Source organism: Arachis hypogaea, chromosome 3 (assembly GCF_003086295.3).
Source record: "Arachis hypogaea cultivar Tifrunner chromosome 3, arahy.Tifrunner.gnm2.J5K5, whole genome shotgun sequence".
NCBI classification, from domain to species: Eukaryota; Viridiplantae; Streptophyta; class Magnoliopsida; order Fabales; family Fabaceae; genus Arachis; species Arachis hypogaea.
The window spans coordinates 139,813,358-139,835,772 of NC_092038.1; the positions used below are offsets into that span (position 1 = coordinate 139,813,358).

At 30.7% G+C, this 22,415-nt stretch overlaps 2 protein-coding genes and 3 long non-coding RNA genes across 5 annotated transcripts; 3 read left to right on the forward strand and 2 right to left on the reverse strand.

Annotated features, from left to right (window-relative positions):
- Nucleotides 1-632: 632 nt before the first annotated feature.
- Nucleotides 633-1,202, reverse strand: LOC112736098 (uncharacterized). Its single transcript, XR_003168722.3, has 2 exons — nt 967-1,202; nt 633-858 (listed from the first exon to the last, which is right to left on the reverse strand). It is a non-coding gene; the product is annotated as an uncharacterized lncRNA (long non-coding RNA).
- A 4,063-nt stretch (nt 1,203-5,265) lies between these two features.
- Nucleotides 5,266-5,652, forward strand: LOC112735629 (uncharacterized). The gene has a single exon (XM_025785156.1). It carries the CDS (start codon nt 5,266-5,268, stop codon nt 5,650-5,652), a length of 387 nt encoding a protein of 128 aa, XP_025640941.1.
- Nucleotides 5,653-5,892: 240 nt separating this feature from the next.
- On the forward strand, nt 5,893-6,327 carry LOC114925012 (uncharacterized). The gene has a single exon (XM_029291293.1). The coding sequence runs from the start codon at nt 5,893-5,895 to the stop codon at nt 6,325-6,327; it is 435 nt and encodes a 144-aa protein (XP_029147126.1).
- Nucleotides 6,328-11,760: 5,433 nt separating this feature from the next.
- On the forward strand, nt 11,761-12,702 carry LOC140182850 (uncharacterized). Its single transcript, XR_011879049.1, has 2 exons — nt 11,761-12,046; nt 12,360-12,702. It is a non-coding gene; the product is annotated as an uncharacterized lncRNA (long non-coding RNA).
- Nucleotides 12,703-18,946: 6,244 nt separating this feature from the next.
- LOC112736099 (uncharacterized) lies at nt 18,947-19,532 on the reverse strand. The gene is made up of 2 exons (XR_003168723.2): nt 19,291-19,532; nt 18,947-19,181 (listed from the first exon to the last, which is right to left on the reverse strand). It is a non-coding gene; the product is annotated as an uncharacterized lncRNA (long non-coding RNA).
- Between the last annotated feature and the right edge of the window lie 2,883 nt (nt 19,533-22,415).

The window sequence follows — 22,415 nt, forward strand, 5'->3', positions numbered from 1 at the left end:
ACTTAAAAATATATTTAAAAAAAGACGTTTTACGCGTCTTTATCTAAGTGACTCCCTATATGTATATAAATTCTTCTCTATTTATATTTTATGTTGTCCCTTTTAGAGGTTGACTTGAAAAAATAGGTGTATGTATATATATTCTGGTCGACTTTAGTTTTACAGGTCGAGTTATAAGTTTAATAATTGTATATATACTCTGGAAAAACATATTTTGTTAGTTCACATATTTTATTATTGTAAATATTTAGTAAAAAAAAATAATTAAAAACAGTTAAAATTTATCTTATTTAGAATTTATAAATTATTACAACATACAATTAATAAATATTAAATAAGATAAATTTTATTTTTTTTTCTCTAGCTTTACCAATCTATTATATACATACGCATATAAAACAATCATTGGATCGAAACAATCACAACACTACTATAGCTCGCTACCGTATTCCAAAATTGAAGGTATTAGTATATTTCTCATGCAGTTCCTGTTCCTCTTTTAGTGCTCGATCAAATAACGTAATAGATTGTTGAGAAGCTATTAATGTTTCACATTATTCGACGTTCCCATATGCCAAAATTTCCTCAATTATTAGTTAGTATGGTTTAGGGTTTAACAACGCACAAATATATATATGCATATCATCACATTTTATTACTAAGATGACTCACTTGTTTACAATGAGAAACACATTAAATTGAAGTACAATTATTGGAGATAGAAGCACATATTTTTAACCAATGTATGTGGAGTCAAACTAACAAATAAAATAAACAAATAAGACCACTACATATATATATCCTCCTCATGGTACGTACTTAATTGCATTGCTTCATTCACCAAAAGTACACTTGAATCTGTAACGTACAAAATCAAAGAATATAAGAAATTAGTATGGTGATGAAATAAATAAGAATATAAACCAAACAATTATTCATCAGGAGCATTTAATTTGGAATAAGTACGTAGTGGGATTATGATTTGCTTCTTCTTGCAAAGGCATCTTGAATAGTTGGCGACTTTTTTCCAGGTTTTGGAGGAGGATTTGAATTACTAGAAGACGACTTAGGAGGTGGCCTTGTCACGGGGCACAGAACCTTTTGAATGCTTATGCTTTGGCTACTCATTATTGTGTATATATAATTGCTATTGGTTTTTGGAATGTCGTGGATATGTTATGAATGTTGATGATCGATGAAGCATATAGCAACATGAGAATCGTGTATTTATAGGGGTGCTGCATTAGTTCCTTAGCTTGTTCATAATCCCACGTATAAGAAGCGAAATTACCAAGTGATTCATGGTAATCTACATAGAAATTTCTATCAATTTTTTTTTTCATATTACATTTCTCATTTTTACAAATTGAATTATCTGATTTAGTTTGCGTGAAAAATGTAGCTTGTGGCACAAGGAGATATCCGCGGTGATGTGAGTCGTCACACCCAAACTGTGGCAAAAACCGTCATGTAAAGTTCAGAAGAAATTTAACCAATTGAAGTTTAATAAAATATAAGTTCTAAAAAGCAAGGATTTCAACGTTCAACATTACTACTAATACGCGCTACGGACACGGGTAACTATATATCTAGTTAAATAACGAGAAACTCTTCACCAAAAATTTTTAGTATTTTTTCTTATTATTTAACTAATATAATCACTAAATTATTTTTAATAAATACATTTTAATAATTTATGTGTAAAAAAATTTAAAAAATATAAATATAAATTTTGACAAATATAAATTTTATAATTTTGTATATAAAATTTTTATAGATATAAATATAAATTATTATTGACTAAATACTGATAAAAAATAATAATATTTATTAGATATATAATATTGTCCTAACTATACTAAATAATTAATTAACAATTCCTCTTCTATGTGTTCCTCTAATAAAATGTCGCATATATTTAAAAATTAGAAAGTTATTACACATTCAAAATTTCAAAGTTAAACATATAACCAACTGACCAAGTCATGCAGCTGAGAGTTGAGAGGCTCAAATTTAATGCAATGCGATGATATACCGCGTTCTGCGTTCACCAATGGTTAGTTGCTTGTACAAGTTCTCTTCTTAACTAAATGCAAATAATTAGTTAAGTTTTATTTTTCTTATACATAAATTCTTACTTTTTTACTTTTTTATATTTCTAATACTAGTTTTTTTTTTTTAAATTTTTTTTAGAGTTCTCTTCTTTCAGATTTAGAATATTGAATGTTATTTTGTGCTATAGTTTTACTGGGGAATTGACTCAATTGAGGAATTCTATCTTTAATAAGTCATAACTATTGCCGCACGTAAGTTATTCTATTTATAATTTTATTTATATCAATAAATCAAATGCTTTCTCTTTTTTTTTTTTTCTAAAAAAAGAGAGTTAAGTTTTAACAGGTTAAAATTGATCGTAGAATTTTTTTGGTATATAATAATAATAATTATGTTAGGTAGTGTATATTAAGATTAGACATTAAATTTAATTATTAGTGTAAAATATACATTAAAATATAAAATACACTAATTAAATTATACATATATTTATACAAAAATATATAATAACTGATTTTGATAAATTTTGATATATAAATAATATTTTAAAATAAAAAATATATAAATACTAAATTTAAATTTCTTTTTAACACAGTCTACATGCATAGTTGCTACAAAATAAATTGAAGTACTTAGTTGTTTACTTGGTTAAATAAAATAAAAAAAATTATTAAATACAAAAGAAAAGTATTTTGTTTCCTTTTTTATTTAGAAGAGGGAATTAGAAAAATGAACTTTTTAAAAAAATATAAACAAGGAGTTTAATTCTAATACATCAATAAACTAAAACTTTTTACATAATTAACAGATGTAATTTGTTATTTTAAATAATTATTCACGTATTAAATATAAAAATTAATTATTTTTATTAAGATTACATGTCAAATGCACTTATGAAATTTCTCTATACTTATATTATTCAAAATAAAATTCATAAAATATAACAAAGTGGGCCTCCCTAAGAGGCCGGAAGACCACCACCGACTTTTACCAACTCGTCGTATTTGGTGAGAATTTAGAAAGTGATTAATGGTTTACGGAGTGGCATTTTAGTCCTTTTACTCCGGACAATGGCTGTGTGTGTCTCCAAATTCCAGTTCAGGGTTGTTAACGTCAACATGAACGTGGTTGATAATAATTATTCTTAATTAATTTTGGAAAGACCTAAAGTCGAGGTTGATATATGGTATTCTTAGATTAATTAGCTTATAGTATATGTAGCTAGGATAAATTTATGATTTTGTTCATGATACAAGTTTAAAGCAAACACTTTTTTTTCATCCCTTCTGTTTTCTAACCTTAAAAAGAAATTATTAACTACTTACTCATTGTAGAGGGTTATTAATTAAGATTTGAAATTCTAGACATACAGAAATTTTGCGTTAACTTAACTGGAAATTACTCCATTAATAATTAACTTCACGCACACGACAACAAAAGTTTGTAGTTTGGTCAAATTAATGTGGATACGATGTTTGACGACTGGCGGTACTTTGATTTCTTTCAAGCCGTATAATAAGAGGTTGGTGGGATTCTTTATTGTTTTACTTAAAAAACTTTCTGGTTGTACCCTCATTTTACTTTATTTCTTTATAAAGTTAAATATTTACACCAAGGTCAAACATATTATTTTTCGGACAATTTACTTAATTAAATCGTTTGAACATCAATATTACGTAAATACATTATTTCCAAATTTAATATGCAATTGCATTGTTTCACGAATCTATATAAACTGCTACTGGCAGTAGCAGTTTACAGGTGTACAGAAACCGCTACAACCAGTCGCGGTTTACGTGCAAAACGGCTTAGTCATAAACCGCTGCTACCAGCAACGGTTTACGTGCCTGCGTGTATGATAGTAAACCGCTAGAGTCTATAGCGGTTTACGTTAAGCATGCTGAATGGGGCTGCCTATATAAACTATGGAGGGCCAAATGTAGAGAGATAGAGTGTTATTCACAAATGGAGGGGGAGGATAGTTTTGTGGCTCTGGTTCACTACTCTGAAAAAATTCAAAAGAGCAAAAGGCATGGTGTGAAATTCACAGATAGAGAACCGATTAGTATTTTTATCCGATCGTCGAGTACATTGGCAGAGATTAAGCTAAGCATATTACGGAAGCTCGGTACCTGTGGGACGAAGTGGGTAAAAAAGTTATTTTACAAGATTCCCATAGCCGTTGTTTCAACTGGTGTGAGATATGAGACATTCGTGATAGGGTCGGATGAAGACCTGCAGGTCTTGTTTCACTGCAGGCGTAGTTTTCCGGAGGTGAGGATACCTGAGCTGCTTGCGAAGTTGGAAGATGGTGTGGATAGCTCTGGGGCATTGGCACCGAATCCTCAGTCGACTGCAGTCGGTGGTGCCTCGACAACGATGCCTGTGGTAGCAGCGGCAGTTCCGATTCCTGAGCCCGAACATGCTGGGGCTGTTCATGCATATGTGGCTCCTGTTGTGCCTGATTTTGAATTTGATGCCGGACCGGATCGAGTTGAGAATGCGCTGTGTGACGATGATTCAGATGAGGAGCCGGTCGATATTGGTGGGGATAGTGATGATGATATTCCAAGAGGTACACGTCCAACCCATGGAGGTTCCGGTTCTGGAACACAAGAGTACCCTCCCCACATGTCTTCTTTGAACTTGGAAGCCATTGGCCAACACCAAAATGTAGATGCAACATTCGATGGGCAGGGGATGCATGATGGGACAACTATGACTGAATTTCAGATTGGCCAATCGTTCCAGAGTAAGGAGGAAGCCGTGCTGAGCGTAAAAGATTTCAGTATTCGGCGTGGAGTTGAGTACAAGGTTATGGAGTCAGACAATCTGAAATACCAAGGGAGATGCAAGGAGTTTGGTAACGGGTGCACGTAGTTGATTCGGATAGTCATGCGAAAAAGGAAGAGCACATGGGAAGTTAGGAGGTACAACGGACCACACACGTGTATGGCCACATCGATATCGAGTGACCACAAGCAGCTTGATTATCATGTCATCTGTGCGAGAATCTTTCCATTGGTTAGAGCTGATGCGTCCGTGTCGATTAAGGTGTTGCAAGAGGCAACGGAGGCGACATATGGATTCAGGCCTAGTTATCGGAAGGTGTGGTTGGCGAAGCAGAAGGAGGCAGTAGCGCAGATGTATGGCGATTGGGAGGAGTCATATGCGAATCTGCCTTGATGGATACTTAGGGTCACATCCACCATGGACGGTTCCGTTGCTCTGCTGAAGACCTCTCCGGTTAGAGTGGGTGACCAAGTTGATAAAGATAGAGTCTACTTTCATCGCATGTTTTGGACATTCCCTCCATGTATTGAGGCATTCCGCCACTGTAAGCCGCTCGTAAGTATCGACGGAACACACCTCTATGGCAAGTATGGCAGGACATTGTTGTTAGCGATCGCTCAGGATGGTAACTCGAATATTTTGCCTGTTGCGTTTGCACTCGTGGAGGGGAAAAATGCAGAGTCTTGGTCATACTTTCTATCCAATCTTAGAAGACATGTTACTCCACAGCAAGGTATTCTCGTGATCTCTGATAGACACAATGGCATCAAGGCTGCACTAGAGTCCCCCGATAGTAGTTGGTGACCTCCTCATGCTTATCGGATATTTTGTATTCGGCATGTTGCTGCAAATTTTGCCCTTACTTTCAAGGGACAGGATGCGAGGAGGTGGCTGGTAAATGCCGCTTATGCGAAGACGGAAGCAGAATTTGACTATTGGTTTGATATAATGAGGACAGAGAACCCAGCCATGTGCGACTGGGCAAACAGGATGGAGTATGAGAGGTGAACACAGCACAAGGATGGGGGGAGACGATATGGTCACATGTCGACTAATATATCTGAGTATGTGAACTCTGTTTTGAAGGGCACAAGAAATCTACCAGTGACGTCCCTGGTTAAGTCGACCTATCTCCAGCTGGCGGAGTTGTTTGTTGTCCGGGGGCAGATGGCAGAGGCACAGTTAGGGTCCGGACACCGGTATTCGCAGGCACTAGTTAACGCCATTAAGCGGAACTTGAAGGATTTGAGGTGCTTCACAGTGACTGTGTTCGATAGGCATCAACTTGACTATACAATGGCTGAGACTACTCCCACGGGCAAATTCTCGTTGGGTAGCTATCGGGTTTCTCTAAGGGATCGCACCTGCGACTGTGGATACTTCCAGGCGCTGCACTACCCCTGTTGCCATGCCCTCCGGATGGACCACGGCAAGTACATCAAGCACGGAGTATGGCTCCCATACAATTTGAAAATTTAGAACTCATCAGACATTACCACAACAAGTATATATCTAGTCACCACTCGAGAGCAAACCAGAAACGAAACCCTAACTAGTATAATACTAACATAACGAGCGGTCAAGCGATCCAATGTAAGCCGATAGCTTATGACCCTCTGTTCCTTGCCATCATTCGGAGGTAAGTAGGCAGACCACCTAATTGTAAATCATATGTGACACAAACTTAAAAAACCGCCCATGAAATTTTTAAGCATTAAAAAAACATAACCTATACCTGGATGCCAGCGGGAAAGAGAAAACCTCAAACCCGGACAGCCTCAAAGACGGAAACCGCCAGAATATCCAACTCTGCAGCAACTGAAGGGGACCCGCAAGGTTAGTCACATTTCTGTTTGCTACCCGACACATGCATCGGTACAACCAAGCCAAAGCGGCCGACCCCCAGCTATACCTCCCCATGTCATTAAGGTTTGCCACAAATGGCAACCACCGTATATGTACCCGGTTCGCACTCTTGTCCCCAAATAACTGAGTCGATAACAGCATCATGATGTAGGCACGTGTGTAGATGCGGACAGTCTCCTCGGTCGCATCTGGTGGTAGCATCCTAAACCTCTCGTGGAACCATGTAAAGTGTACTGTCATCTGCTTGACCTTATTCGGTGGAGGCCACTCACCGAATAGGTCCTCAAACCACTCTCAAGCTGGTCGGCCACCCTCCATGTATTTCTCAAACTCACCAAGGCAACCACTCACAGCCTCCCCATCCACAGGCAGCCCTAGCTGAAATGCCACGCCTTGCAATGTCACTGTGCACTCTCCGAAAGGCATATGGAACGTGTGCGTCTCAGGACGCCACCTCTCAACGAACGCACTAACCAATGGCTCATCCAACCAGAACCATTAGCTGTTTAGCCTGGCCAAATGGTACAATCCAGCCCTCTCTAAATACGGGATGATCCTTTCATGCATGGGCATATTCTGTTGCCGTCTCACACTGTATATACACCTAGTGGGCTGCACAGAACATGAAAGAAATACAGGGTCCAATTAAATTCTCCTATCCATAAAAAAATTTTCCTATCTAACAATAACAAATATCTTAAACCATCAACAAATGATGAACCGGTAAACAAATTAATCTATGAATCCTATATAACTAAGCCGTCGAAAAACATGTAAGCTTCAAATTATAGAAACTAATTACGATAGTAAAAATAACAAAACACATACTTCAATAAATAATAGCCAGAATTATAAAAATATTATAAAGCTTTAAAATAAAAAACTTCATATCATACAAATACACTAACCGAACTAAAATAAATCATGAACGTCAACTATCCCTTTCCCTAAACTAAACCAACAACATGTAGAATAACATTCATTGAAGGATTTGAAATTCAGCTAACTAGTCATATTTATAACTTAACAAGAAAAATTCAAAATATTAACCCAAACCGATTAAACTAACATCCTAGCATGCGAAGCCTAATTTCAAACTAGAGGGAATAATATATAAATTCTAGTTCGTCTATCTTACATACCATTTTTCTAACTAACAAATGCTAAGCCTAAAAAAAATAATTATTAACTAACCTCGTCACCAATAGAACCGGCAATATGCGCAACACCGTTCAGTCGGTACAAGCTCCTGTCTGCCATGATAACTCGCCGGAAGTCACCACTGAGATACCTCGGACCCGCTCTCAACTTGCTCTAACCTCTCTCTAGAATTTTCTTTCTCTAAAAAACCTCACAAACCCTCCAAATGAATAATCCGCGGCTACCACCACGGTTTATATAGGCAGCCAACTATACGTAAACCGCTATAGGCTCTAGCAGTTTACGCACGCACACCAACACACGTAAACCGCTGCTGGCAGCAGCGGTTTATGACCAATGCATAATACACGTAAACCGCGGCTAGTTGTAGCGGTTTCTGTACACCTGTAAACCGCTACTGCCAGTAGCGATTTATATAGATAAGTGAAACAATGTATTTGCGTATTGAATTTGGAAACAATATATTTGCGTAATATTGAGAGTGAAACAATTTAATTAAGTAAATTATCCTTATTTTTCACTTCAAAAGGGTATCGTGTATTTTATTCGTAAAAATAACAGTGTATATTTATTATGCTTCATATTTCACGTTAAGAAAACGATAACAATAATATATTTTTGGGTAAAATATATTTCTGTCTTTAAAATTTATAAATATTTTAAAAGTATTTTTAGTTTTTTTATTTTAATTTTATCTCAAAATTTTTTATTTACATCAAATATATTTTTGACAGTTAAATTTTTAAAAAATTTAAGACTAATTGAACAATAATGCATACAAAATTAGCCTCTAAAAATATATTTGATACAAATAAAAAATTTTTAAGATAAAATTAAAATTAAAACAAAATAAAATTTATAAATATTTAAAATTTTTATTAAATTTTAAAGACAAAAATATACTTTATGGTATATTTTTATTGAAAAACATCAATATAATGCATATATTAGTTCTGCATTTGAAAATAATACTCCAAGTATTTGTGAATGTAATCGATAACCAATTGATGAGTAAGAAACCGTCAAAAGTTTGAACATGAGCAGCGGCTAGGGGTGGAAAAAGGCCAGACGGCCTGCAAGGGGTCTGCAGCCTGGCCTGTGTTTAGCCTGACCTGTTATAAAATAGGCACAGGCTCAGACTGTTATAAAGGCCTTATTATGTTAATAGGCCAAGCCCAGACTCACTAATTAGCCTGGCCTGGCCTGTCAGACCTGTCTGAACCATTTAATACATAATTATATATATAAATAACTTTTTTATTATTAACAAGATAATGAGATATTTTAAATTTACTATATTTAATTATAAATAGTTTTGTATATTTTAAATACTTTAAAATTTAAAAATTCTTATAAATATTAAATATAATATTTTATATATAAATATGTTTATTAAAAAATATTTTTTTAAAATAATATTTTTATTTTTGTAAAAAAAAAAATTAACAGGCCTTTTAACAGACTTCAGGCCAGGCCAGGTTGAATAACAAGTGAGGCTTAGTACTTTGAAAAAAGTTTATAACAAGCTGCAGGCCAGGCTCAGGCCAATCAACTACATGACAAGTCAGGCCTGTTAAGAGTAAAGCTGGCCTGACCTGGCCTGTTTCCACCCCTAGTAGCGGCTAGAAAGTCAGATTTTTTTCCTTCCTGCGAATTCAGTGCATTACAAGGTGATATTTATTAGAAAGTTAGGATTGATCATGCATGAGATTAATTAAAAATTAACTTTAATGCGTATTAAAATTAACTTTAATGAGTATTAAAATTAAGTATGGATCTAATTCAATCTAAAATCTAGTTTAATATATAGGAAATAGAGATTTTGCACGTTTATAAACTATCTAATAGACATATATTTAAGATGTTCTATATTTATTATAAATTATTTAGAGGTCTATATATATTAGAATCGAAGTGTTTCATCTAAAATTTATCTATTTGATTTTTAACATTGTTCAATAAATATATTAAAATTTTATTAAAAATAATGAATTAATATCAATCTATCTTACAAAAATAATTTTTAGACTTCTAAAATAATAAAAATTTATTTAAAATCAAAGTGTTGATCTAAAATCTATTAATGAAGTAAATCTAAGTATTTACATTAAAATATATATTATCCAGAAAAAAACTACATTAAATTGTTTAAATCTAAAATATACAACTGATTTTAATTTTTTAAATATTACGTGATATATTTTTTTATATATTTTATTTATTTTAGGTATGTATTTTATATTTATCTGTTAAATATTTATACAATTTATTTTTATATTTAAAAATTTTAATATTAAATATTTTTTATTTAAAATACTATTTTTACGTTATTTTTTAAACTGTTATATTGGTCTCTTTTTTAAAATAATACAAAAAATAATTTTTCATAAAAATAATTTGTTTAATCATTAATTAAATAATAAAATACTAATAAATTAAAAATTAAAAGAATAAAATATTATAAAAAATACTGTAAAAAAGTTAGATTTTATCATTTTAAATTTTTGTTATTAATTTTAATAATTTATTCAATTTTTTAAAATAATTTATGTATGATAAAGCATATATTTACTTGTTTAGAGTACAACTTTTACTATTATATTTATATGTTTATTATTTTAATTATATTTTCAGTACCTAAGTAGATTTACTTTATTATATTATATTTTACATATGAATATATGTTCTATTATGTAATTAAATAAAGATATATTTTTTTAATAAAAAATTTAATAACTAAATTAACCATTAATTATGTTAGTAAAGAGTGATCCACAGCAGAAAGAGGAATCGAGTGAGAAGACAGGAGATAACAATGACATCGGCGTTGCTGGCTATACTAGGAATGACGGAAATTTAACAACGTAGTTAAGAAATGATACACTGAAGAAAGAGAGATTGCGTGAGAGTGACGACGACTCGGTGCTTCTTGTCACGACGACGACGACGATACTTGGAAGGGCCGAAACTACGCGATGAAGAAAGAATTGAGGAGTGGAAATGTGCTTCAATTAAAGGGAGTGAGATTTTGATATTTTAAGAAATTATACCATTACTCGTCTCAAATAATAAATTACAAAATAAATTAATTATGGTTAAGATAATGACCAATTAAAATTTGACATATTATAAAGAGTAATTTACATATTATTTTAGAAGGGTTGGATAGCATTTACTTTTTTTTTTTTTAGTTAACTTGAATTTTTTTTTTTTTTTAGTGAACTTGGATACAATCCATTGTTTACATGGTTTGCACCCCGTTATCTATCTAGAGAAATTGAAATAAAATAATATAATGTTGATCTCTATAATAGTCTATCCAACTAACTCATTCCCCATATATGCGTTACTGTTAATCTCTTCAAATACGCACGCATGGGTTGGCTTAGTTCCTCGAATTGTTGGCGCAAATGATACTGAAATTCTTTTACAAATTACTCATCGAGTTATTAATTATTATTGTCATCGATTTTCTTATAATTAAAAAATACAAAATAAAAATGGAGATCGAAGAGCATTTCATCATTTCCCTGCAATGTCCATCGAAATGCAGTAGCATTTCTCATGCAATGTCCATCAACATGAAAAACCAGTAATCTCTTCTAATAAAAAATAAAAAATAAAAGTAATGACCGTACATGCCTCTCTTAGCTACCATGAGTTTCCCTAATTAATTAGTTTTCTCAAGAACGCATCTGAACTATACAGTTAATAAGAATACAACAATCTCAAAATATAATATTATTACAAGTTAAATTTCATGTAAAGTTTACAAATGTTGAGACGCTGATATATATCATACGTAAATGTACCCTAATTTACGTAGAATATGCATGCAAGAATCACGTAGCATCTATAAATTAAGATGCCATATGAATAGATTTCCAAGCTAACCCAACACCTAGCAAGAACAAAAACCAATAACAACAGAAAAAAGAAACAATGAACACTGCTGATCACATGGCCTACGAGATTCCAAGAGGGAACTCAGGTCGGCAGCAGCAGCAGCCACCAGCAGCACAAACTGGAAACATGGCCTACACGATTGGAAAAACAAACTCAAATCCGCAGCCACAGCCGCATCAGCAGCCACCACCAGCAAAACCTGGAGACATGGCCTACAAGCTAAGATGAACATGAAGTCATCACGTCCATGATCACTAGGAAACAGGTACTTAAAGTCTATATATATTTTCTTGCATTACTTCCATTAAATGATATTAGCTAATTAAAAAAAAAAAATACCTATACATCTAATTATGTTGACTAATCATTAACTGTTTTTATTTTATTATTCACCGCTACTTTCTTGAACTGCAAACTTTTGTCCTACAAAACTTTGCTTTAACTTTCTATATGATTAGTTAATTACTTTTATATATATATAGCTGTTTTTTAAATTTTATTAATTAGCTCATCATTATTAAGCATGATGAGAAGATAATAAAAGATTATTATTCATCTTTTCAATATTTTTGTTGAAGGTCGTACATGCATATGGGGAAGTGGAAGCTATGTAGCTACTAGCTATTGAAATTAAAGGAATAAGCTTGCAGCAGCAGCAGCAGAGATTATATTATTATTGTTAATCAAAGAATAAAGATCATCTATTATTTGGTTAATTAATTGTAATTCGTTACTTCTTGTTCGTTTTGTTATTATTAGTGGTCGCTGTTTAATTTGCAGCTTTGAACATTATACGTAGAAGGCAACTTTTATGTGTAATTATTATTAATGTCTCTGAAAGTTTATATTATAGGCAGTGCTATTTCAAGTAGATTGTGAATATAATATTCATAATATAATATAAGTATAGGTCATTATTTCCATTATTGTACGTTTGTTCTCCATTGAAAGGTATCAATATAAATCAGGGTAAAATTAATAAGTAATCTCCTAGCATTATAAAAAATTCTGGTTAAAATATGTTTTTTTTTTTTAATTTTACGACGATTTTAACGGTCATTATTACCTTGAACGATAGTAAAAAAATCGCTTTAATTTTAAGTCCCATTTAGTTATTAAGGCGATTTTTTAAAAATTACCACAATTTTCATATTAAAATAACAATTTTTGAGTTAGTTTAAAATGGTTCTTAAATCGCTATTTTAAATTGGTTAAAATGATGATTATTAAATTATTTAAAATGGTATTTAAACTGCCATTATTCTCCATATATAATGTAATTTTAAACCGCCACAATTTTAAAAAATGTCAATAATAACCAAAAAATAAAAAACGGCCATAATTTAAAAAAATTACAGTAATTTTCATTAAAACTACCATAATAACCATCACAATTTTAGAATCTTATTATTTTAAAACTGCCACAATATTTATTATAATATGTTGTCAAATTTTTTCATCAACCTATTTTTATTACAAAATTTTATAATTTTTACGTAGAAACATGATCGAATTTACAAAATTGCATAATAATAGGGTCAAAAACCTAAAATCTAAAACCAGTCGTATCATCTATGTAGAGTTCTATTAATTTTTTAAAGTGAGATGAGAACATCTTATTTATTAATATTTGATAAGTGACTCCAGCATTTTTTAATACAAAGGGCATTATCATATAGCAGTAGTTTGCTTCGAAAGTAATGAAAGAGGTACTCTCTTGATCCGGCTTATACATCAGGATTTAGTTGTATTCCGAATATGCGTTCATGAAAGACAAGTATTTGTAGCCTGAGGCCAAATCTATCAGAGCGTCGATACTGAAAAGTGGATAAAGGTCATTTGAACAAGCTTTGTTAAGGTCGGTGTAGTCAATGCACATCCTCCACTTCCCATTTTGTTTCTTCATGAGTACTACGTACGCAAACCATAATGGGTATTTTACCTTCCTTATAAAGCCAACTTCTAGCAGTGTCTGAATTTGTTCTTCTACAACTTATAGCTCGGTTCAGGATATGAACAAATAGGTACTGATATGAGTGGTGATGTGGGGGTATGAGTGGATCAGGTTAATGTGGGGGTATGATGTGGGGGTATGAACTCCCTCAAATTTGTACAGTCTTTCTTTAAGCAGTCCTTGAAGAAGAATTTTTTTGAAGATCTAGCATTTCACATTGCATAAGTAAAGCCAGAATTCAAAATACACACAATTATCTAATGCAAACTTAGCTACACTTACTAAGTTTTTGGATATGATAGGGACATGGAGCAGATTTTGTAATTGAAACGGTCTATTTGATTATGATGCATGCATTAATGTACTTCTAATATGCTTAATTTTCATACATTGGCCATTACCTCCAAAGACCTGTTCTGTACCCTCATAATTTGTTCCTGTGGTTAGGTTTCTTGGATCATATGTGATGTGGTGAGAGGCTCCCGAGTCTGGGTACCATGCAGTGTTTGGTACTAATGAAGGCACGGTTAGAAGAGCTTGAGGGTTGGGAAGGGTAGGTTGCAGTGTGTTTGCGGATTGTTGCTACTGCTGAGGGATGTTCGGGCTTGAGTTGTTGTGAAAGGCAAGAGATGGTGGTTGAGCCGTGTTTAGGGGTTAGAGGTGAGGGTTCATGAATTCCTGATCGAAGCAATGGTAGCACTGGATGACTGTGTGGCCAATCTTGCCACAGAGTTGGCATTGTGGTCTCCTTCCTTGCTATTATGAGGACCGTCCTCCCCTGAATTGGCCTCTGCCTCTGGAGCTTCGGAAGCCACTGCCTCTGCCGTTGTAGTTGTTATAGTTTCTCCTTTGAGCGCTGTATCTTGAGTTTCATCACTTTGAGCAATGTTTACTTGCATTGAGCTTAGCTCATTTTTTCTGAATCTCTCAATCAACTCTTCTTAAATCAAGAGTTGTGTTTCAAAGTCGCTTTCGGTAGTGTGATCCATACTTGCCATTGCAACGGTGACAAATGTATTGTATTCTTCTCTAAGACCTGCCAATGCTAATTCGATGTATTCTTCTCTTGAGAGAGGTGCACCTATTAGCGAATTTGCCACTTGATTGATCTTTGACATATATTCTATTACTGTTGACCCGTGTTTCTTGAGCGTTCTTAGTTGAGACTTTAATTGTTTGATTTTTGTTTTCGTTCGCACTGCAAAGTATTCTTCTAGTGTGGTCCAGATTTAACATGCGTACTCACATTCAACAACTCGATTCACAAAGTTTGGCTCCATGGACGCGATGAGCCAAGCGACAAGCCATTGATCTTGAATCTCCCATTCTGAGTATTCTTGGCTTTCAACTTCATTTCTGTGATCTGATTCTGAGCTGAACCTTGTTGGAATCTTTACGGAATTGAGATGATCTTGCAGCTTGTTGACCTTGATGCATGTGAGTGCTTGTTTCTTCCATGCTTTGAAGTTGTTCTCATTGAGCTTGGTTGCAGAGAATGCAGCGAATGCATTCTGGTTCGGTGCGCCTGTAGGTGCTGTGGTGGCGAACTGTGAAGCGTGTTCCATGGATCTGAAGCTCTGATACCATGTGAGGTATCAGTACAGGATTGAAGATAAAGTGAAGAACAGAGAAAAAGCAGAAAGAAAAAGAAAACAGAGAGAAAAAGAAAGCAGATCTTAGACTTGTGAAGAAAATGAATTTGCCTTGCTTTCTTTTACAGGTGTCATTGATATATATAGTCAGAAATGTAGCTATCTTAACTAGCTGGAAGAATAACTAACTACTTCTAGAGACTTCTTAAAAGTTCTATTTGTAACTAACTTCCTAACTGTCATTCAATTGCAGCTTGCCAGAGCTTTACTGCTAACAGTCACCTCTATTGTACAAGTCAGGCACCTGGATATACATCTAGCTTGTGGTTCATGAGGTCGGGATGAATGCTTGGCATATCAAAAGCCTTTCAAGCAAAGAGATCAAATTTCCTTTGTAAGCTTGGAGGTTTCGATATCATGTAGAGTCTAACCTTTAAAAAAGGTCAAACTTTTTTTCGTGAGCTCTAAAAGATGTCAAATTTTTCTTGTGGGGCTGCTTCTAAAGTTAAAACTTTTTATAGCATTTATGCTCCGACTTTTGATCTCTATAAATGGTGGCTATCCCCTTCTTTGTTGGAAACTATTCAGTTTAGAGGTGTCCAACCTATTACTACATTATAGGTAGATCGGGTGTCTACCACAATGTAATCAGCACTGATAGTACAAGCTTTAGGACTTTTGCCAAAGGTGGTATAAAGGCTTATGTAAACAAGAGGTCGGATTGGTGTTTATTCTAATTCGAATAGAGTTTTGGGGTACACCTTTAAGTCCATGACAAATAATTTTAATTTATAACCAATATATAGTCAATAGAAAAAAAGACAACAAACTAAATATTTTAAATTTTTAATAAAAAATAGTAAAAATAAATTTGTTAATTATATGTTAAATAAAAGCATTTGATTACATCTGTTAAATAAAAGATATGGTATATAAAGAATTTAATTTTGATACATTATAAATATAAAATCGTTTTGCATGCATGTGAATTTAATCATATAACGTCATATTAGTAAAAGAACTATTTTTTATATTAACTGCATAAATAATAATCATCTAAAAAATAGTTATAATTGTATGATTTATATTGTCATTACATAAAAATTAATCTCTATATATAAATTAAAGAAGTTAACAGAAATATACAAAACATCTCTGTTATTAGGGAATTGAAAAATATAAAACCAATTTATTTTTTAAAAAAATGGGTGATTAACATATTTTTGTATTTAGTTAATAATTTTTTCCTCTTTTTGAGAGAGAGAGAAATTATTTCAATTTTCTTACATTAGCCTTAATAACTTATAGGAAAAGTATGGATAGCGAATGTAATTAGTATATAATATGTACAATAAAAATATTTTTATAATTAAAATTAAATGATAATTAAATTAATTAATTAACTTATATTAGTTAGCCATGTAACTCTTCTTTGATTAATTAATAGGTTTTAATACTTGTAAAGGATAAAATAAAATATTATCACCCAACTGCTCCCATGCTTAGGCTGTTAGACCATCTCCAGTAGGAAACTCATCCCAATTCCTGTTTATGGCCCACCTGTCATAAAAAGTAAATCCACATCAGTTTTTGCGTCATAAACAATAAATAGGAACTCAAAGCATCTCTATCTTCTCCATTAGGAGGAACTAACTTTAGTCCCTATTGTGGTTCCACTTAATTAATTAATTAAAATACTTAAAATTAATATAATTAATTTTTTTCAATAATATTATTTAAATTTATAAATTTAAAAATAATTCATTATTAAAAGATATTAATATTAAATAAATTCATATATAATAATAATACACAATATATAATTCGAGATTATACTAATTTATAGTTTTGTGTTTACAACTGCTAATTTTAATAATATCATTAGCATTTTAAATTTTAAAAATAAAAATAACCAACTCAACTAAAAATTATTTTATAAGGTATAAAAATTAAATTTATTTTTTAATGTAAGTAAATTTAATTAATTATAACTTAATATAATATTATTAATAATATTCAATATTAATTATAATATAAATAATTAATTAAATAAAAACTTAATTATTTAATCTAATTAATTATTTAATTAATTATTATTTAAATAATTAATATAAATTATTAATTAAATAAAAATATAATTTTTATTATAATTATTACTAATTTAATTATTATTTAATTATTTCAGATTTTATATTATTATTTTTTTATAATAACTTGTCAAATGACAAGTTGTTATTGATTAATTTGAGTCCCTGCTTAGAAGGACTCCCTTACCTGATCCTTGTGCGAGAACTCACTCCTTCTCTCCTCCAATGGTTAGAGTTCCTATATGTCAGAAAAAAGTCAAAGAGGAACTCACCATTAAAGGTGCTCTTAGTCAACGTACACGGTATCGTCTTCAAATTTAGAGCCAGCAATCTCGTCGTCGAATCAGAAATTTTGAACTTCATATTATTACTTGTTGAATTATGTATTTATTATAAAGTCCAAATTTATACACTATTTAATAAATTATAATTTTATTTAATTTTTAAAGGAAACTACATGGCAAACCAAATTTTAGATCAGCCGACATCAGCCAGCTTTTTTTTATTATCAAAATTATTTTTTTCTTCTTATCATTTTAAAAATTTTAAAATTTAAAATTTAAGATTTAAAATTTAGAATTTAAAATACGAGTAACAAGAGTAATAATCTCAGAGAATAGACAACAATAACAATGATGAGTGAAATTATAGTTGTGTTAAAAGTAATATTGGAAAAAAGAAAACTAAGAATGAAGTTGACTGGAATTGAGTATCAAAAATTGTTTTTCGAGTTAGTTATTACTCCTTTTAAAAAATATTTAATAAAAAATTATACCTACTACAGACAATATGTATTGAAATATTAATTCCATGTAATGTGTTATGTCAAGATGATCTAAGTAATTAATTAGGAGTTGGTTTTAGTACGATAATTAATTTATATGTATCGATAAGATAGAATATATATATATTGATACGATAGAAATGTAAGCGAATGAAAAATAACACTTAAATTATATTTATCTTCGTCATTATTTTTTTTTTAAATATCATATCATCATATACTTTAAAATATATTTATAAATAATTTTAAAAATACAAATACATCCTTTTGATTATTTTAATGAAAAAGTTAAATAACTCTTTTTTATTGTTATGACAAAAATACCCTTTTTCAATAGAAAGATTAAAATCAAATAAATTAATCTAATAATCTTATAAATGAACAAAAATTCAAAATCAAAGAAGCAGAGAATAAGTCCCCAATTATTCTATTTGAGAAAACAAATTCGTAATTGTTCATATGCGAAAAAGCAAACACCCAATTATTCAACATGGGCAATATAATTTATGTATTTGTTGTCATAAAAAACGTTCTACCAAGCTAAATCCTAGAAACGAAACAACAACAACAACAAGGCAATCTTCATCAAGTTCTTCTCTATCTCTAAGTCCCCACATTTTCTCATAAGGTAATAGATAGACTTTTGAGAAGCTATTATAATGTTAAGTTCTACATTATTCAACGTTCTCATATGGCAAAATTTCCTCAATTATTAGTTAGTATGGTTTAGGGTTTAACACCGCACAAATGCATATCATCACATTTTTATTACTAAGATAACTCTCACTTGTTTACAATGAGAAACACATTAAATTAAAGTACAACTATTGGAGATAGAAGCACATACATATTTTAACAAATGTATATGAAGTCAAACCAACAAATAAATAAAATAAACAAATAAGACTACTACATATATCCTCCTCATGGTACGTACTTAATTGCATTGCTTCATTCACCAAAAGCACACTTGAATCTGTAACCTACAAAATTAAATCAAAGACTATAAGAAATTAGTATGCTGATGAAATAAATAAGAATATAAACCAAACAATTATTCATAAGGAGCTTTTAATTTGGAATAATAAGTACGTAGTGGGATTATGATTTGCTCCTTCTTGCAAAAGCATCTTGAATAGTTGGCAACTTTTTTACAGGTTTTGGAGGAGGATTTGAATTAGTAGGAGGTGGCCTTTTCACAGGGCACAGAACCTTTTGAATGCTTATGCTTTGGTTACTCATTATTATGTGTATGTTTTCGGAATATATATATATAATTGGTATTGGTTTTTGGAATGTGGATATATGTATCTTATGAATGTTGATGATCGATGAAGCATAACAATATGAGAATCCTGTATTTATAGGGGGTGCTATACATTAATTCCTTGTTCACAATAACCGAAATTACCAAGTGATTCATGGTAATCTACATAGAAATTTCTATCAATTTTTGTTTTCATATTACATTTCTCATTTTTACAAATTGAATTATCTGATTTAGTTTGCGCGAAAAATGTAGCTTGTGGCACAAGGAGATATCCGCGGTGATGTGAGTCGTCACACCCAAACCGTGGCAAAAACCGTCATGTAAAGTTCAGAAGAAATTTAACGAATTGAAGTTTAATAAAATAAGTTCTAAAAAGCAAGGATTTCAACGTTCAATATTACTCCTAATACGCGCTACGGACACGGGTAACTATATATCTAGTTAACTACACTAATTAATTAGTGAGTGAATACCTACCTGGTCCTGACAATTATCTCGAAAGGATAATGAGGCCTCCAAGAAAAAAAAAATACTAAATTCGGTTCCTGATATTTTTTTTTAGGAATTGATTAGATCTGTGCCAAAAAAAATAACATTGACTTTTTTTATATAGAGATCTCGTTGTCCTTTCGAGGTAATTATTAGGGACCGGATTGATTTTTTTTTTTGTCAAAAATCTCGTTGTCTTTCGAGATAATTATCAGGAACAATTTTGAATTTTTCTCTTAATTTAATTAACAATTCCTCTATCTATGCGTTCCTCTAATAATATATATTTTTGTCTGTCGGGGAAACAATAAAATGTCGCATATATTTGAAAATTAAAAAGTTATTACACATTCAAAATTTCAAAGTTACATATAAAATATATTTTAACAACGATATAATTTTTCCGATCACCATTTTGTATCTTCAATTCGTTTTGTTTTGTTTTTTCTTCTTTCACACATGGACCAACTCTTTTCATTGGCACACAAGACCAACTGACCAAGTCATGCAGATGAGGCTTAAGAGGCTCAAATTTAATGCATTGCGATTATATACCGCGTTGGCGCGTTCATCGCCAATGGTTGCTTCTACAAGTTCTCTTCTAATGTCCATTTGCATAAAAAATTATTAACTAAATGCAAATAATTAATTAAGTTTTATTTTTCCTATATATAAATTCTTACTTTTTTATATTTCTAATACTAGTTTTTATTTTTTTATTTTTTAAGTTTTCTTCTCTCAGATTTAGAATCTTGAATGTTAGTTTTGTGCTATAGTTTTACTGGGAGAATTGAGGAATTCTATCTTTAATAACTATATATATTGGCGTAAGTGATTCTATTTTTAATTTTATTTATATCAATAAATTAAATGTTCCCCTTTTTTTTAAAAAAAAAAAAGGTTAAGTTTTAACATGTTAAAATTGATCATGGAATTTTTGGGGTATATAAACAAGAATAATTATGTTAAGAGTATATTAAAATCAATTACTAAAATTAATTATTAGTGTAAAATATATATTGAAATATAAAATAATATACAAATTAAATTATATATATATTTTTATACAAATATATAGTAGTGATTGATTTTGATGAATTTTGATATATAAATAATATTTTTAAAATATATATATATATATACTAAATTTAGATTCATTTTTAACACACAGTCTACATGTATAGTTGCTACAAATAAATTGAAGTACTTATTTTTTTTACTTGGTTAAATAAAACAAAAAAATTATTTAATACAAAAATTTAAAGTCTTTTGTTTCCTTTTTTGATTTAGAAGAGGGAATAGAAAAATGAACTTTTTAAAAAAAAAAGATAAATAAAAAGTTTAATTTTAATTCATCAATAAACTTAATCTTTTTACCTAATCAATAAATGTAATTTTTTATTTTAAATAACTATTTACATATTAAATATAAAATTAATTATTTTTATTAAGACTACGTGCAGGACGGATATAACAGGGTGAGTGGAGACTTTAGCCTCCAACTTTTTTAAAAAAAATGAATAGTAATAAGTTATTATGTATAATTTAATTTTAAAAAAATTATTTAGTATTCAATTTAGTATAAATAAAAGTCATGTCTAATTTAAATATTAATAAATTTTAATATCTAAAAAATAAGTAATAATATTAAAAAAATTTGAAAAAGATATTATTACTAATATTTTTAATTAAATAAAAATTTTCAAATATCATAAGTAATTTTTTTTTTCTTTTTGTGATCGTCTTTTTTGATTTATTTGGTATTAATTCTTTCTGTTTCAACCATTACAACTAAGAGAAAAATAACTCAGAAACAAAATAAAAAATAAATTTCTTACTAATTTCTTTTAATTATATTGAAAAGAAAATTGCTGAAAAATTTGATACAAATTCTATTATCGATAAATTTTATGATACAAAGAATTGACCATTTCATTAGTAAAAATTATACACATATTTTTTATACTTTAAAATATATCTTCTATTAATATATTTTTATAATACATCTTATATTATATAATTTTTTACATAATTTTTAATATTATATATATATTATTGACCTTATAATAACATTTTTAGATCCATCCTGACTACAGGTCAAATGCACTTACGAAATTTCTCTATACCTATATTATTCAAAATAAAATTCATAAACTATAACAAATAAAGTGGGCCTAAGAGGCCGCAAGACCACCACCGACTTTTACCTGCTCGTCGTATTTCGTGAGAATTTAGAAAGTGATTAATGGTTTAAGTAGTGGCATTTTAGTCCTTTTACTCCGGACAATGGCTAATATGTGTCTCCAAATTCCAGTCCAGGGTTGTTAACATCAACATAATGTGATTGATAATAATTATTCTTAATTAATTTGGGAAAGACCTAAAGTCGAGGTTGATATATGGTATTCTTAAATTAATTAACTTAATAGTATGTAGCTAGGATAAATTTGATTTTGTT

Bases quoted from the DNA above. Each gene is read 5' to 3' on its own strand.
- LOC114925012 (XM_029291293.1), top strand. From the start codon at position 5,893: ATGTCGACTAATATATCTGAGTATGTGAACTCTGTTTTGAAGGGCACA.
- LOC112735629 (XM_025785156.1), top strand. From the start codon at position 5,266: ATGGACGGTTCCGTTGCTCTGCTGAAGACCTCTCCGGTTAGAGTGGGT.